This window comes from Podarcis pityusensis (assembly GCF_964106645.2).
Source record: "Podarcis pityusensis genome assembly, chromosome: 12".
NCBI lineage: Eukaryota > Metazoa > Chordata > Lepidosauria > Squamata > Lacertidae > Podarcis > Podarcis pityusensis.
Genome location: NC_138037.1, coordinates 52,681,872 through 52,701,107, shown reverse-complemented (window position 1 = coordinate 52,701,107; position 19,236 = coordinate 52,681,872). Strand labels below are relative to the sequence as shown.

The window sequence follows — 19,236 nt, the reverse complement described above, 5'->3', positions numbered from 1 at the left end:
AGCCATGCACCTTTCAATCCCAGCCTCACAAAGCGAGGCCTTGTGTCCTGCCAGCCCTGCACCACTTTGTGAGTCTGGGACCTGATCCTTCACAAAGCGGTGCAGGGCTGGAAGGGCGGCAGGAGGAGCCAAATGTGCCCCTAAAAATGTGTCGCCCTCCCGCCACACATTATGCCCCTGAAGATGGCGGACCAAAACATTACTTTGACATGACTTCTCCAGTTTTGGGCAGAGGCTTGGCCACCTCTCGAGATTTTGTCACCAAACTCAGGACAAGGCTTCCTGAGGTGGGAGACAGCAGACTTCACTGATGTTTGGACAACAGGTGCCATTTTGAATCAAGATGGTGGACCAAAATGTAACTTTGGCATAACTTAACCTGTTTGTGGCATGAGGATCCCAACTCACAAATTGCACTATCTACAAATCACATTTTTTTTTGTTTCTAACAATTCCTGGGCAGCACTGGGCACTCCCTGCTAGTGGTTATATACTCTATCCAATCTGCAATGAAAAACCACAACATTTGAATAAATGGATCCAATAGAAGACTAAAGAGGAAACACTCCAAAGCAATCTCGAGTTACTTTGAAACAAAGCTGACGTTCCCTATACATTCATACATAATCCATATGTATGAACATATTTGTCTTTTAGCTAATATAAGAAAATACTTTATCCTCTTACCTGTTTCAGTCTCCTGTTTGGTGAGGTTCCTGTGGTTGGTAAACAATGTTGTAGTGTCTGGTGAGGGTGGTCTTTCCTCTGGGATGGTAGTACAGGCACCTAAGTTGCAAATGAAATATTTGTAAACTAAAGGAATATACATATAAAATGATTTAAACTGATTTTTTAACACACTCAAAATGCAGAAAAATTATGAGTGGTTTATTAACTGTTAGACAAATACAGCCCAAGTGGACCAAGTCAAGGAGAAGGAACCCGAGGCAGTGCCATCCCATGAACTGGTAGTATATAAGAAGGCAGGAAAGAGAAAACTGATGGAGGTTAGTGGGTCAGTGCCCTATTCACACTCATGGACTGGCTTCCACTGCGAAGAGTATTGCTTCTCGAAGCAACTGTCTTAGTTGCTAGGCTAGTCAACTGTCTGACTGGGCAAGGAACTCCTCAAGATGGGATGGGGTGAAGTGAGTCATCACCACTTCAGACTGTAGATTCAAATGCATGTGATGAAATATTCACCCATGGAGAAGGAAGATTTCCATACATGGAAAGCTAGCATGGTGGGGAAGAGACAAAGCTGCACTCTTCTCTGACATCTTGTTTTCTATGTCAGTGGATTTTTAAAAATGATGTTGCATTTATTCATGTGAACCCCTACCTAAAGTTTAAAGTGGAACAACATTGTCATTTGTTCCAATTCAGCTTTGAAGAATGGGCTTTTGAAGGAAAAGCGTGGGGGGGGGGAGCACAAGGATATGGCGCTTTAAAGTGCAGACCTGTGTCTAGAAAGCGCAGGGCAAAAGGGAAATGTGGATGAGCCCCAAGTTGAAAGCAGCTCTTTAAAACAGGCCTGAAAACCAAAAAGGAAGATGTACACTTACAAAAAGAAACTCCATATTATGTACAGAGCGTATTATTTCACAAAAGAAAATGGGAAACAGCGATAAATCATGGAGTAGCCTCAATGCATGCAGAGATATGTACACATATGGCAGCTTTAATCTCAGAAAAAGCTCCAATATGCATGGAAAAGTCCAATGCATAGGACATTTTCCATCATGAACAGGGAAAAGTGTCTCAGCACATAGGGGAATTTGAATCATGCTCTTTGGAACGTGCCCATTGCCAAAACAATGCATAAGCTGTATCTGCTGCTGATTCTACAGCAATGTAACACTTAACTGACAGCTACATGAACACAATCAATTCCTGCATTATATATTTTCAACTGAACGCAGGACACTCCTTTCTATGTGCAAGACAGCTAAAGAAAAACATGAAAACTATTTCTCTAAGCTTCTTATGTATGCAACCCTTGTTTCTCAGATAAAATCCAAGATTAAAACTTTGTGAACATAATAAGCCACTAAAGTTTCATTGAAATAATGCCCTTTAAACAATATTTCGTAACACTGAAATTATGAGTAAAATGTCACGTAGCCCATTAGCACATATAAGGTTTCTGCACATGAGTAAAAATTCTGAAAGCTTATTTTCAAAACTAAAATCCCAAAGGTTAAAAAGCCTTGAAAACTAATACCTTTGATACTAACTATTTCATTAGGCATCAGCACAACTTTTCCGTCCAAGGTAACTTAATCACTGTCAAAAAATGTCACTTTGCCATAAGGCACCTCATGCTATTGGCTGGAAGTAAGTAAGACATCCTGATTTTGGTTTTGATGTCAGAGGTGTGTTAAGATCTACTTGTCAACTTGGACTGTTAAAATGTAGCAGTATTAAAAGCAAAAGTGATTTCCCCCATTGTATTATTTTCCTTATGCAGGCATACAATTACTGTATTTCCTTAAAGAAAGAAAAAAACAAGGGTGTTTGCACGCATAGGCTAAGAGCTTAAAAAGGACAGTGGAAGATTATACTGCAGCTACTTATTTATCACGACAACCCTAATGTTTTCGCCTTTTTTTTTAACCACATCATGCTAACAATTTTGCTCCTCTGTGAAGGAGGAAACAAGTCACATTTTCAAAGGCCTTTTAACCCCCTTCCATCCTTGTCATATTTTACAACCATTTTGTCTAGTGGCCAGGTTCTTCTTCCAGATGCATCACATACTTTATGAAGCTCCCAAATTTTTTTTTTTTTTAAAAGTTATGTTGGCCAGGTTCATATGTAGCATTAAACCATAGTTTAAATAAATATTTAAACTAAATACCTAAATACTAGGTCGCACAACTAACACAGTCCACACTTTGCTCTTCCCCTGCTGACATAAAAACAGGAAATATGCCAAGGTTTTGATTTCTTTCTTCCAAACAAACTATGATCAGAAGTCAAGGTTTGTTCTTGGCATACAGCTCATAGTTACTTTGGAAGAAACAAACCATGAACTCTGGTTCAGACATCACTACAAGCCAGCCTCTGGCTTGCTTACAAGTGGCATTGTAGCAGCAGGACTAGGGAAAAAGTGAGCCCTGTATTACACTAACTACAGTTAAACTACAGTTTAACTCTACATGAGAACTGGGCCATTATATGAAGCCAGAGGTATCCTCTAAACTGGAGAAAGCAAAAAGAAAGACGCTTTCTGCCTTTAAAAAAACCAGCAGTTCACACACTATAGGATTTCTCAACACACCAAATCTCAAATATGAGGTTTTCAAACTAGAATTTCAGTATCTTCCCTCACCTTCACGCTCATCTTGGGTTGAGTCTAGATGCTTCCAAAGTGTGCTTCCCTGACCTTGCCTTGCCTGCCCACCCCATAGAAGCTCAGCCACACACCCTCACTGCTACCACGTTTCCTTTTCTTCCATATTTAGTTCCTCCCTGAACTAAACATACCCGGTAGGAGCAAGGACCTGTGGGAAGTGCCTTTGTAAGGTCAACAGCCAGCAGGAAAAAGTTAGAAACGGGCTATGGAAGCAACAGCTTTAACCATGTTGATTCACAACCATCATGATAGAGAGGGCTACAACTCAGAGGTTGTGGCACGTTGCCCACCTTAAGAATGGAAAACATAATCATTCCTTTTACTGCTGAAACACAACCCCTAACAACAACAAAATCCTCTTTTTCTACCTTTATTAAACAGCAGGACACACAATATGCCCTTCCTTTTCCCTGAGCCAAGTGAAGTCAAGCCTGATTTTGTACTTAGCCTTACAACCACCCCCTGTGTGTGGGTAGGTGTACATGTACACAGAAACGTGGCTGTGTGCTCAGTTTCTTGACAGCAAATCTGTGAATGTTTATTTATTTTCCAAACTTCTGCCCCACCTTATGTACAAAGTCCCCAGGGTGGGTTACATTAATAATAATTACACAAAGCAACAGAGAGCAAAATCATGAGCAAGGCAACAAAGTAAGAACAGTCCCTCAGTTTCCTCAATCTAGGTATCTCTCTAAAACGCCTGATGGAAAAGTCATGTCTTTAGCAGGTTGGACATCTTTGACCCTGGCAGAATCTCTAGAGAGGGCACATTCGATAATTAGGCTGCTGTTACCGGAAAGGCCCTACAATGGGTTGAAGATTCCCAGGCGTCCCTCGAGGCTGGGACTACCAGCATGACCTCCCAAGCAGACTGTGAAGGCATGGGCAGGTTGATATGGGCTCCCAGTTAGAAACGTTTCCGAGCACAATTAAAAGTGTTGGTGCTGACCTTTAAAAGCCCTAAACGGCCTCGGTCCAGTATACCTGAAGGAGCGTCTCCACCCCCATCGTTCTGCCCGGACACTGAGGTCCAGTGCCGAGGGCCTTCTGACGGTTCCCTCATTGCAAGAAGCAAAGCTACAGGGAACCAGGCAGAGGGCCTTCTCGGTAGTGGCGCCCACCCTGTGGAACGCCCTCCCATCAGATGTCAAAGAGAGAAACAACTACCTGACATTTAGAAGACATCTGAAGGCAGCCCTCTTTAGGGAAGTTTTTAATGTGTGACATTTTAATGTATTTTTAATCTTTGTTGGAAGCCACCCAGAGTGGCTGGGGAAACCCAGCCAGATGGGTGGGGTACAAATAAATTATTATTATTATTATTATTATTGGGAGAAGTACTCCCATAGGTATCTGGGTCCCAATATTTAGGGCTCTGTAAACAAAACATTGACTTGAGCTCTATAGTTAATTGGCAGTCAGTGCAGATCTTTGAGGACTGGTGTTATATAGTCCAGGCATTAGACCAAGCAAGGACAATATTACATGAGTCTTGTCTCTTTATTACAAATGCTGCTGCTTTATTGCTTTTTGCTGGCTGTGATGTAAGAGGCTGTCCAAAATGCAGTAAAATCCTAGAAATAAAACACTTCTGAAAATAGAACAGAAAAGGAAATTGTAAAGATTCTATTCTTTAGAAGTAAGGAAAACCATATTATGGCTAATTACTAATTTTTGGGGGGTTGTCATTTCTCTTCTAACATATAGAATTATTTTCTCAGGACTGTGAATCAAGGCCAAATTAGACATGAGAGTGGCAAACCCGTCAAGGTAAAATCCCTGCCAAAGCCCTATAAAAATGGGTGGGAGAGAAAGGGGACCACTGAGCCCTCGCCACCTGTAAATTGCCTTTTCTCAGCTGTTTTTCTTCAAGTTAGACACTGAAACTGGAAGAAACTCAGAGGAAAAAACAGGTAGGGATAGGTGGAGGATGAAAACTGATTATATTGCATATTTGCTCATTGTTAGCTGGATGTTATAACGGACTATACTCCTCCTACACAAGTAAAATATTTTCTTTCTACAGATTTGGACTAGAATAGGAATGTGGGTACAATTTAAAGCTTTTAACGTGACATCTGAATCTTAACATGACATTGAATGAAAAAGAAAAAAGAAACCCCATGTGGTTGCTGTGTTTAAACCAGGATACCTTGCCTACAGGTCAGAAATGCCTGGCCCAGATGGGTATGGGAGCAGATGAGGCCCCAGTAGAATTTGCTCCATACAGTATACTATCCACATAGAATGCTTCATGACTTTGTTTTCTTCACTACATGCGATCACATGTAAACTGGGTCTTATGTTGTCCAGCACTAAAAATATCAGACGTATTATAGTTTCACCAGAGATCTTTCAGGAACTCAAATGGTAATCATTGTCCTTTCTTTTCCTGTGTTTCCCCCACTGCTATCTAGGAACTTTAGCAGTCTACTACCGTGAAAGATTTCTACCCAAAGGACTAGAAAATAAAGCATAATTATTCACATCCGCTGATTACTACTACTTAAGCAAGTTGTATCAAGAACAAGAGAAAAGCTATTTGGGGGGGGGGCAGGGGAATGGCACATAAATCCGACACTTTGGAAAAGGTTCAAGTTGAAAAGTTCTCCAGATGTAAGTCTGTAAACAGTGATTCATAAAATGAATTTCCCCATTAATTGTTGGCAAGGAAGGACAGCATCCAGAATATGTTATTGTATTATGACCCATTCTTTTCCCCTTTTCTGTGTAGCTACATTCTTGCTTGACACCACAGATCTTTTATCAGTTGTGATAAATCGAGCCAGCAAGCTGTGGTCAGCAAAACTGTTTGATAGCATATAACATTCATAAAATTACAGCCAAGCGATTGTGAATTTTATTCATTGAAGGAAATGGGGCTCCTCTTGTTTATTTTCACTTACTGTGCTCAACACATGTTATTTTTTGTTTTGCTTTTTGCTAATCTTGAAAAAAGACACATCTACAGAAAGTGAACTACATATTCTGCATAAACGGACAACTTTACTGCAGGTTTGTAACACAGTGGGTTGTTTTTTTTAAATACACCTTAAAAGGTAAAGGAAGACAATAAAAGCTATATGCACACACATTTCAGACTTTATACGGAAACAAAGGATAGAGCTTTGCTGCCTCTCCATTATCCTGTGATTTAACACTTAAGCACCTTTTGTCACAGAACGCTAGATCTCTGTCTGAATCTCCCAATCATATTTGAGATCTGAAATTAAATCAATATACTAGGTGACTTTGCAAGTCATTGTTTCACGATCAGGTTCAGAAGATATATAGAAAATATGTAGGCTGATGAAGACACCGGAGGAGCACCAACAGCAGTGGAATTGACACCTAAGGATCATGTGGTCATTTTACATATTCATCCCCCATCACCCCAGTGTCTTTATTTGTTGCCATAGCTACTAGAGATTGTCCAGTTGCCTGTGTACCACACCTCCAGGGACTTAAAAACATGTGCTTCTACCTGGCCTTATCAGCTATGAGGTAGCACGCTTCCAGAAAGGCTATTTTCCCCTTTGGCCAATGTGAAACCATGAAAAGCAGCATCTTTCACAGCAACAAGCCATAAGATTCACTATCTGATTCAGTTTATATGCCCCTCCTTTCTAGGAACTGCGTCCTCAGTGTCAGTTCCAGCCAGTAACTATATCAAGGGTCAGCAAACTTTTTCAGCAGGGGGCCAGTCCCCTCAGACTTTGTGGGGAGCCGGACTATATTTTGAAGGTGGGGGGGAATGAACAAATTCCTACGCCCCACAAATAACCCAGAGGACACATTCTACTCATGTAAAAGTACACTGATTCCCGGAACGTCCGTGGGCCGGATTTAGAAGGCGATTGGGCCAGATCTGGTCCCCAGGCCTTAATTTGCCTACCCATGAACTATATGATTAATTATGTAACCTTAACTAAGAATTCATACTTGAATATGCTTGCTGGGTTTATTTTATTGTTGTTCAGTTTCTGGATTTTGTAAAGATTACAGTTATTCTTGCCACAGCATCCCAGTCTTTCGGGTTTTTATCTGTCCTGCAAGTTATGCACATGACAGAAGACGCACACTGAAAACTACACGGAATTTTTTTTTGAGAATAATTTGTGACTACTTGGGTGGGCTTTTTTATGCACATGGGAATGGGTATCCCCTCCTCATCCAAGGCAATGGTATTTTTTTTATTGGGGCAGATGTGTGCTAACATGTTCCCTTGCCACTACTGTTTCAATACATTTGATCATTGGTTTATGTGGATTAGTTAGAACGAAAAAAGTCAAGGCAAATGAATGGAAAAAAATATGCACATGCCAATTTAAAAATTAATTAGAATTTAATTGGCAAAGAAAGAGGAACATGCAGCAGAGCCAACTCACAGAAAAATAAAGAACTGAACGGTTGAAATCTATTCATTCCTAGCATAGGAACAGCCTCTTTGTGGTATCTTAGGAAGGCACCATCTGCTCCCATCAGCATAGATATGACCTGCCTTGATTAGATTATGGTAACATACTCTAGATGAGGTTGTATTTAAAGAGTATTTGGAAACTTAGTTGCTTTGGAATGTGACAGCGAGAGTGTTGACATGAATGAGCCCATTTCCTGAATCACTGAACGCTAACTTACCTTCTTCAATTGTTCCCTTCTAACTCTACAATTCTATAATTCTATGATTGCTAATGCTCTAAACTAGAGGGGAGGAACCTGTGCCCCTCCTTATGTTACTGGACTACAACTCCCATCATCCCCAATCGCATCCCATGCTGGCTGGCAGTTAATGGAGAAGGACAGAGATTGCCCACCCCCTTCCTAAACTGAGATTGGGATGTTTAAAGGGTTACCACCTTCCTATATATGGCAGTGCTGTATGTCCCACCACCATCTGAGGTAGGTGTGTAGGGATGTTTGTGTGTGTGTGTGTGTGTGTGTGTGTGTAGGGGGTATTTTTGTGATGGTGTCCATAGTCTGGAAGCCTTTGTCCCAGGAGGCTGATCAGGCTTTTTCCTGTTTGCTTTCAAGTAACAAGCAAACAAATAACAACCAGACCTTTATACTATATAAAATATCTATCACAATGTAGTCAATTATGAACTAAAATATTAGATAACAGTTACATTATCAGTAGATTAGTAGTTGATTAAACAGCAGAAAATCTGTGATTTCGAAGCTCTGATTCCTGCCATCATTGGTAAAGAAGGTCTTTAACAGGAGAATTATATTTTATTTGGTAATTTTCTCAGCAGCGTTAATGCATTTATCATTGTTGCCACCAGAATGCAGGGGGGAAATAATGGACATGGCAGGTTGGTGTCTCAAATAGAGGTATTTTTGCATGCAAATCCTTCTTTGAAATTGCCAAACTTTTAACATCCCTGAGAATGAAAGATAGTGCAGCAGTTAAATAAGTTTTCAAGTCCTGTTGGCCTTATTTCCAAAATGAGATTCAGCACATGTGGTATGCAACTCACAGAAATGGTGCTGAGAAACAAACCGCCAAATAACAGATTTAACAGCTGATTTCTTTAGAGACACAATGTCAGTACAAAAAACATTCAGCAGAATCTCAGCAAAACATGGCTGAGTGTGGAACAACTTTATCTTTGCTTTTCAAAGACTACCAAAAAGAAAAATCCTCCTAATCCTTAATAAATTATAATCAATAATAATGTTGCATGATTCCATCATCCCCTAAACAATTCTAAGACACTGATCTGTTATCCCCAGAACTCTGATTAGAACAGACGAAAGATTTACCTAGCTATGCAAGATTGTGGGAAAGTTCCATTTCCCCTTAGCTCATAGGCATGAAAATCACTTTACATTAAGGCCTTTTCAAGCAAAGGATCAGCTGCGACAATTTCATTACAAGCTTGAAGCAAACTGTGTAGCATATTTTATAAATTTAAAATTGTCTGAAACCAATGGCCGCTACTTTATTGTTATCGACTTCCATCATCTAACATACTTTGGCTTTAAGTAAATCCTAGTACAGTGGTACCTTGGGTTACATACGCTTCAGGTTACATATGCTTCAGGTTACAGACTCCGCTAACCTAGAAAGAGTACCTCAGGTTAAGAACTTTGCTTCAGGATGAGAACAGAAATCGCATGGCAGCGCGGCGGCAGGAGGCCCCATTAGCTAAAGTGGTGCTTCAGGTTAAGTACAGTTTCAGGTTAAGAATGGACCTCCGGAACGAATTAAGTACTTAACCCGAGGTACCACTGTACAATATAATTGCACTGATATATTAACATGCATGGCAATCAGGTAACAATTGTTTAGCCACTCACATGCCATTACGAAACCGTATAAGCAAGTGCTTTGAAGCTCAGTGAAGCATATTTAGCATGTTATGAATCAATGTCAATTGGGATGATATTTACTGTGCTCGTACAGGGCCTCCCGGCCTCATCTTCTCAGCAGTGACATCCTCAATTGCAACCTCGGAAGACCCTACAAAATGGATAGTCTAAAATGGCATTGCATGAAATGAAGCACGCGGTGGGGGCTGCTGCTAGAAGGGAAAAGAACATGCACATAGCTGGACCTCTCTGGATCCTGGCCATAACTTTCTTTAATGTGCAGAAGTGGACAGCACAGACTCGCCGCTGACAACTTGTTTGAGGGAAATATTATGCTTAGCAACTGTTTGTAAAATTAAAGCCCAGAGTCCAGTTTCTAAAAGAGACTGCCCCAGGAGGTGTGAGTTTAAAGAGTGCACACTTGCTTGCTTGCTCCCTTCCTTACTTTACCCCACTTTCACTTCCTCCTCCAGCCTGCCTTCTGAATGGGAGGCATCAGGAATATGAAAGACGAGATAAATTTTGCTGGCAGGTATTCAACAGCAAGGGACGTGGGTGACGCTGTGGGTTAAACCACTGAGCCTCTTGGGCTTGCCGATCAGAAGGTCGGCAGTCCCTGTGACGGGGTGAGCTCCCGTTGCTCGGTCCCTGTTCCTGCCAACCTAGCAGTTCGAAAGCATGTCAAAGTGCAAGTAGATAAATAGGTACCGCTCCGGCGGGAAGGTAAACGGCGTTTCCGTGCGCTGCTCTGGTTCGCCAGAAGCGGCTTAGTCATGCTGGCCACATGACCCGAAGCTGTACACTGGCTCCCTCGGCCAATAAAGCGAGATGAGTGCCAAAACCCCAGAGTCGGCCACGACTGGACCTAATGGTCAGGGGTCCCTTTACCTTTACCTATTCAACAGCAATAATCAAAAACAGTATTTGCAAGGGAGGAAAGAAGTGCTTTCTTTACTCCTGAAATACTACTATAGAATAATTGAAGCTGGTGAACAAATAAATAAGGAATCTAACTCTCCAACTGCCAAATCTTCCTCTACTGAATCATTACAGACATTCACGTAATGCCCTCTCGCCACTAGGAGCAAAGACTTAAGTCAAGGGCAAGTCCTGCTTTGTGTATACCTTGTTTGTATCTACTTTGCACATGATGACAGTACAATTATGTAGCTGCCTTCAAATATAAATATTTTAAACAAATGAGCAATTGTTCTTTCTTATTTATTTATGTATTGCTTTATTTATTCAACAAATTCACAGGCTATTTTTTAAGAAAAACCTCCGCAAAGCAGCTCACAAATAACACGTCAAAACATAACTGATAAGATAAAATGTAACCGCTTAAAACGTCTACTTCATAATCCTACTAAAAAGTAAATGTGAACATTATCCAGCATAACCTGTATATGCAAAAAGCAGACCAGAGTAATATTTCTACAACCCAGTTTACAGTTAACCACTGAAGGATACAGTAAAAAAAAAAAGGTGGGAGGGATTTAAGGCCTATCTATAATTATCAAGGGATGGGGCCAGCTAGATTTCAGATGGGATCAAATTTCTTTGCTTTCTGATAGCAAGTTCTCTTCAAGAAAGAGTTCAATTGTAAAATTCTTGCTTCAGGAAGAATAAATAAATAAATCACTTGTTTTCAAATAACAGTAGTGGGGGAAACCTGAAATATATGCTTTTCAATACTAGTATTTTATTATTAGTTTAGGTTGCAATTTGTTATTTCAGTTATAAATTCACATAAACAATGCAACTTGGAATATTCCAGCAATGCCCGCCTTTTGTCCAGTAGTAGCTTTTTAGCAGTTAATAATAATAACAACATGTCAGAAATCAAACTATTCTTTTCTGACACAAGAGTGCAACTCCAGATGACCTCAGTTTATCAGAGGGCAGAATTTGATTGGCAAGCCATGTCTGAACTCTGCTACTAAGCACAAGGCCCAGCTGTCCCGTTATAAATGCCGTCGACTTTGCCAGCGAGCACATTTTTATAGAAGATCTTTAACAACTATAGTCTTTTTGTATTAAAAGCAGATGAAGTGACATCTTCTAACAGTTCACTGTTTGATTCAAATCAACAGACTGACCTGAAAGGCAAAATGAGGCAGAGGTTCCAATTTCAATTCTACCAGGAAACAAGAGAAACTCATTGTTTTTCTTCAGTTTGTAACAGAATAGACTATTATGCCACGGTACAACTCATAATGAGGTGTTTGAGAGGATAAAGTTGTTGGTCACTGCAATCTTGGAAGGCCCCCCAAAAGGCCAAAAATGTTCCATGGAAAGTTCCTAAAATAGTTGTTTCACAATAACTACCAATTTAAAATATATTTCACCAAAACACAGCTATACGTTTCCTGCAGCACTTTTTAAATTTCATATTTTAGGCAAAGGAACTAACTCTTTATTTTCTGTGACTTCAGAAAACCAACAAAAGCACAGGCGGAAAAGTAAAAGTAAATGGCAACTGATCTGATGGGGTTTTCAAAACGTCATTTTCAAAGTGTTCAAGATTAGCTCAGATTCTCTTGCTTAGAACTAGTACTTCCCGGGGGCTTTATTTTAACTTTCTTACGGTCACCTACCAGTATGCTTTTAGTCTTAATACTGAGTCGATAAAATCAAAGAAGTGTGTGACATATAATGTATTATTCCGTAGTGTTCTCACTCCACAGATACGCCTTGCCCAAAGTGACTGGGGCAACCTAGTCAGAACGGTGGGATAATAATAATAATAATAATGGAATAGGACGACCGTATTTTCATCGGAGAAATGTTAGAGGGTATGGAGTCAGAGATAACAATACTGAGCTAGGTGGACCAGTGGTCTGACACAGTATAAGATAGCTTCCTGTGTTTCTAACTATTACTGAGGCCAAGCCAATACACATCACCGTATTTTTCGCTCTATAAGACGCACCAGACCATAAGACGCACCTAGTTTTTGGAGGAGCCAAACAAGAAAAAAAATATTCTGATTCCCGAAAGCCAGAACAGCAAATGGGATCACTTTGCAGCGAAAGCAGCGATCCCTCTTGCTGTCCTGGCTTTTGGGATAGCTGCGCAGCGTGCATTCGCTCCATGAGACGCACACAGATTTCCCCTTATTTTTAGGAGGGAAAAAGTGAGTCTTATAGAGCAAAAAATACGGTATATAAAACTGCCAGCACGTTTGCAAATCTAAGCATGGTCCGGTATGGATGGGAAAGAGGTTTGTCTGGATTCACACTTCCCAAGGCAGCACGTGAACCAAAAAGGCAGCTCCCCTTCAAAAGGCACACTTTTGAAATTTTGCAATGCACTTCTCCAATAAACAAAATGCACACCTGCATGTATTAGAGGAAAACTGCGTGCAAAAATGCATATATTAGTGAAAATAACTTACAAAAATGAGTCCTGCTGGGGGACAAGCAGGGTATGTATGTAGGTATATATGTATGTATGTATGTATGTATGTATGTATGTATGTAAAAGTAAGTAAGTAGTTGTTATTTGTATATCACCCTTCAGGGTATATGGGGTGTTAGGGGAGGGGTAGTACATCTGCCTTGGGACAGTTCTGCTCAAGATCACCCAGTGAGGTTCATGGCTGAAAGATGATTTGAATCTGGATGCCCGATCAAAATACAATGCTCTAAACATTGGTAAAGTTCCACACTGAAATTCTTAATTCAGCTCACTAACCGTAATCTAAGGCACCAAATGCTTTTAGGTAACCAAGGTTGGAAATTAGATCAAGGGTTGCCACACTTCAGTTAGGAATTGTTAAGAAGTGTCCTCTTGTTTTAAAATGTTATATATTTTATCTTTTCTATTTGCTATTTTAGAGCTTACTGCTCTCTCCTTTGGAGCTATGACATATTAAAAACATTTTTTAAAAATATGAAGTCTTGTTATTTCAATAGAAATTTAGTTTAGTTTACACAGCAAAAAGATATCACATTTGTTTATAACTTTTAAATCACTGTGCATATTACATACTTTGTTACTATAACCAGTCATTTTAGAAAACATAACAGATTTATGAAGTTTCTTCCTTATAAATACACTTTTTCCTGTGGTTTTAGGGAATTGGTTTGTGCACCAGGTGCAGTGGGATTACATTTGACCACATATGCCTAAGAAAACAAACTGTACAGAAAATAAAGTACAGTGACAAATATGGTCATCAGTGAAAAATACTATTTGCCCATTATTTTCACCAACAGCTGACATCAACACAATTAATCATTTTTGTCTACTTACACTTTAGCTGTACATATTAAAATTTAATGATTTCAGTGCAAGGAGCCAGCAGTACGATTCCATAGACCAAGGCATTAATGTGTTGATCTCAATTGTACTTAGAGGAAGGGAGTTGGAATGGTAGGGCTGCCAGCTACATTTTGCAGTCCAAACCAACCAGTGAGTCCCAAGTCTCCAGTGGGATTCTAAAAAATTCATTATGCATGACTTTTCCTCTTTAAATTATTATTATTATTTTTCTAAGTGATTACTGTTATCTTTTTAATGCTTCGTTTCCTTCATTGTCTAGTGCTTGATAGATGCAACATCAACTGAGCAATGGAGTGTTTTCTCACCAAGCAAATAGATGTCTTTCTACCATGTTAGCATGCTTATTCATCTTACTACCCCTTTCGGCATTTTACTCAGGGGAATATAAATATGCAAGGGATGTAACAGACTACATCTAGCAACTCTATTGTACAGTGGTGCCTCGCAAGACGAAAAGAATCCGTTCCGCGAGTCTCTTCGTCTTGCGGGTTTTTTCGTCTTGCGAAGCAAGCCCATTAGCAGTTTAGCGGATTAGCGCTACAGTATTAGCGGCTTAGCGGGCTTAGCGGATCAGCTGATAAGCGGCTTAGCGATCAGCTGTTAAGCGGCTTAGCCGATCAGCTGATAAGCGGTTTAGCGGCTTGGGAAAAAGGGGGGGGGAACCCCGCAGGAACTCGCAAGACATTTTCGTCTTGCGAAGCAAGCACATAGGAAATTCGTTTTGCAAAGCACCTCCAAAACGGAAAACCCTTTCGTCTAGCGGGTTTTCCGTCTTGCGAGGCATTCGTCTTGCGGGGCACCACTGTACTAACTAGTGCATGTAGATTGAAACTTACATCTTCAAAATTAACATTTGCATTGGTGCAGGCTAGTGTAATGACATTGGACTTGGCCCTGGGTTCAGGGCTTAGCGCTGCTGTAATAGTATACAGAATACCTGTGCTTGGCCTATTGCTCAATATCCAAAAAAACAAAGTGCTGCACCAACAAGCACAGAACAACCCCTCTGCAGCGCCACAAATTCAACTTAATGGTGTAATATTGGAAAGTGTCAATCACTTCTCTTATCTGGGCAGTTATCTTTCCACAAGGGCCGATACTGATGCCGAAATCCAGCACTGCCTGAGCTCTGAGAGTTCAGCTTTCTCCCAACTGAAGTGTAGAGTGTTTGAGGACCAGGACATTTGCAAGGAAACCAAAATGCTTGTTTACAAAGCTATCGTACTACCAACCTTACTGTTTGCTTATGAAACATGGACCACTTATAAACGCCATCTCCAACTCCTTGAAAGATTCCATCAACAGTGTCTCTGGAAATTTTTACACACCACTTGGGAAGACAGGCAAACTAATGCCAGTGTACTGGAAGAAGCAATGGTCATCACTGCCAAGGCAATGGTTCTTCAACATCAACTTCGTTGGACTGGTCATGCTGTTTGGATGTCTGATTATCATATTCCAAAGCAAGTACTCTATTTCAAACTTAAAAATGGAATGTGCCATGCTGGTGGTCAACAAAAGAGGTTTAAAGGCAAATCTAAAAAAATGTAGTATAAACACCGACAACTGGGGAACACTGGCCTGCAAGCGTTCCAATTGGAGAACAGCCTTTACCAAAAGTGTCATGGGCTTTGAAGACACGGGAACTCAGGGCGAAAGGGAGAAATGTGCTAAGAGGAAGGAACGCTTGGCAAACCTCACCATGACCAATTCCTGCCCAGAAACTGTGGATCCAGAATTGGCCTCCAAAGTCACTTAGGGACTCACTGTTAAAACTGTGTTCATAGAAGACAATCTTACTCGGCTACAAGTGATCGCCAAATAAGACTAATATAATTTGATATTACCATATGAGACAAATGAAGCTATAGGACGTAGGGCACAATCCCTAAACACTGTAAAGCCACTTGGTCATGGGCAGGTCAACATAGCAATGTACAGCTCCAAAATATGTCTAGGAGGATTCACTGCATGGTTGGGGAAGTGCAGAATTGTGCCAGCACAGAACTTTTGCGGTTCTTGTTGTTAATCACCAAAACATTTACATAACCTCAACTAACTTTCCAGGGGGCAAATGCAGACACTCAAGTCTCTCCATTTGGCCTGTGAGACTCTTCCCAGAACACATCCCCTCCTTTCCACATTCCCTCTCCGCAGGCCATTTCCCTCACCCCCACCCCAGCTTTTAACTCTGCTTCCATGTTTTTGCCTGATTGGAATATGTATTTAAACGCTGAGGAGGCATACCCCTCAACCATCCTGATTTGAGAGGGACCTCCCAGAATTACAGAAGCCATCCGGGCTTCTGATTGGATCCCGGAATGCCCCATTGTTTGGTCTTGCACTCTTGCGCAAGTCAGCTAACTCACAGCACTGTACCAAAAGACAGCTACCTCCTACAAGAGCTCAGGACCAAAAAATGGGTGTCCCAATTTTGATCAGTGGAATGTTGGAGGGTGTGATAATGCCTTAGGCTTACCTGGACGGAGGACAGAGAGTTGTGTATGAAGAGTGTGTGTAGAAACTAGCCTACTATTAAACTTAGCACAAGTCTTAGCATAAGACTTTGCTGCTAAACAGCTGCATGATGGTCAAACACATTTAAAAATAATAATTCAAGTCCTTCCTATATCTCCATCCGCTGGACAAATTATATAAGTAAAGAGCTTTGTTATTTTTAAATTACATTTGAAAACCTCACTTTGTGCCCAGTGCTGCTCACATACGTAACAAGGCAGCAAAATTTTAAAAAGCAAACAGTAAGGCTGCTTGGGGAACAAGGATGCTCCAAAAGCCTGGCTGGGTAGGTCTTGACCTCTGTGCATCCTCAGAACTGATGTATGATATCTGCTGCAATGGCTGTGCCAGACAGGCCTCAGAACAAAATGTGGAGTACAAGCATTCCACATGGGGTTGGGTTTCAAGTAGTCCATTAAGTCACATCATTTTTCTGCTTAGAAACACAGAGGAGTCGAAACTTTGCCATAGGAAGACTTCTGGAGTAGGATTGGCGGATTGGAGGAGACAGCTGATTGCCAGAACGGTTTGCAGAGCTTCTCTGAGTTCAAACAGATTTACTATAAAAGGTGGGAGTTGGCGGGGAGGGGGCGTGTGTAGCATTGAGGGGGGTTTAAAAAAAGAGTGCTTGGCATTTTCCTTGTGAGGCCTAGGCTCCTCCAGTAGCCCTAGTGGACCACCCTCTACCGTATGCCCCACAGTGCATAGTTAAACTATGGAATACACTTCTACGGAAGGTAGCGATAGACACCAACTTGGATGGCTCTAAGAGAGAATTAGGCAAAGTACAGTCTGGAGGAATTTTAACTTGCTGCAGCTGTAAGGTGTTTATTTTATGGTTGTATTTGCTGAGCCATTTTGCATTTTATATTTTTGCTTTATGGTTTCTGCATGTCAATAAACAACAGCTCGGTGATGACACACAGACTAGTAGTGGCTGTGTGAGAAACATGGAAAATCAGAGTGAAAGGGTCTACAAAATTACCACCTTTTTTCAGCATGAGTTACATTCCAAAATAAGCCAATACAACATACGTTGTGGTCTGTAAAGGCATCACACTTTATCAAACATGCCCCAATATCCTTCCCTAAAGAGCTTCTCCTACTGTTCCGGCTATGAGAGGGGTCCTTCCTACCTCTGATTGCTTTGATTAATTGTCCTTAGCAAAGTTTTGCCTGCCATGTGATGTGCAGAAGCATCAGAGCTGCCTTCGCATTTTATGCTCTAACTTTCTTCAGAAGTGTCCAATTTAATTTTTTTAAAAAAATGCAAACTAAGAGTCTGGGGTCCCAGCTGGCCTTAGGCCTCTCAAAATCGAACCCCTTCTGTCAGCAGCCCTGCCATCCCCCTTTTCAAGTTGGACTTGGTTTTCTGCCACATTTGTTTTTCAAACCCAGTCGTCATGAAATTCACATCTAAAAGGGATCTGGAGAAGGGCCTAACAAGTATGTGATTCCCTGACTATTGCACGTTTGAGAAGCCTCGATTAAGATTCTGTGGCTTTGCAATACCAGTTTTCAGAACCTCTTATTAAGATGTAATGTAAAGGAAACGGTTGCATAATTCTACCCTCAAACTCTTACACAGGTGCAGTACTATTATAATGGCAAAACCAATAATAACCTTGAATATATTATATTGTATTAGTAGAAAAACTCTGATCGTACTGGGACAGCTTACTTGGGAAAGTGTAGCCGGTTGGTGTGTTTTATCAGCAATGCATGAGACGGCCACCTCTGTGGCAGGTTAGATCATCACCTCTTTTTTGTATTCTGCTAGCATGAAGATTTCTATTTCAACAAGCCTTTGATTTTACTGCTCTTTAAATTAGTACATGTTAGACCTATCCATTCTTAAGGAAATCAGCCCTGAGTGCTCACTGGAAGGACAGATCGTGAAGCTGAGGCTCCAATACTTTGGCCACCTCATGAGAAGAGAAGACTCCCTGGAAAAAACCCTGATGCTGGGAAAGATGGAGGGCACAAGGAGAAGGGGACGACAGAGGAAGAGATGGTTGGACAGTGTTCTCGAAGCTACCAGCATGAGTTTGACCAAACTGCAGGAGGCAGTGGAAGACAGAAGTGCCTGGCGTGCTCTGGTCCATGGGGTCACGAAGAGTCGGACACATCTAAACAACTAAACAACAACAAAGCATGAAGATTTCTATTTCAACAAGCCTTTGATTTTATTGCTCTTTAAATTAGTACATGTTAGATCAGGTTCTCTTGTTTGATGCTGTTTTGGGGGAGTTATTGCTATGTATCTTTTTCTTTCTGGTAACTGAATTGTAACTGTATTAGTAGCTTTACTATGAAAATAAATAAAACTAAATCAGTATACCATTCCTTCTAGCTCATTTCTCTCCGACCTTGTGTTGTGCACTTGCCCACAGGCATGTGGCAACAGTAATAAGCTCCACCAGGCCTTTCCTATCAAGCATCCCTTGCCACCGTTTATATTCAGCTTCTGACCCAAGGTTAATTTTGCACAGGGCTCTCCTCTTCACCCACAACCTCCCTTATCATTCCCCTCACCCTTCATTACTCATACATAAAATTACCCCTTAAGCTCTTTGGAGGCAAGAACCATATGGTCTAATATAATGAAGTGCTTGGTGCTCACATGCTGATGGCACTAAAAACCACCATGACCTTATTAATGCTACATGAATATCTACAGAACAAAATCTGGAATAAGTCTCGCAATTACTTTAACAGGCAACAAGACACCCCCCAAGAGTTTTGCAAAATATATTCTA

At 40.9% G+C, this 19,236-nt stretch overlaps 1 protein-coding gene across 6 annotated transcripts in view; it reads right to left on the bottom strand.

The window, feature by feature from the left end:
• BBS9 (Bardet-Biedl syndrome 9) overlaps window positions 1-19,236 on the bottom strand; it is a 220,530-nt gene that overhangs the window by 97,145 nt on the left and 104,149 nt on the right. For 4 of the 6 annotated variants that reach the window (XM_080975779.1, XM_080975777.1, XM_080975778.1 and 1 more), the window contains exon 21: window positions 688-786. In XM_080975779.1, the coding sequence (XP_080831905.1) occupies window positions 688-786 (99 nt within the window). Of the gene's footprint in view, window positions 1-568; window positions 787-19,236 lie in introns of those variants that run through there. The other 2 variants (XM_080975775.1, XM_080975776.1) reach the window with 1 other exon arrangement.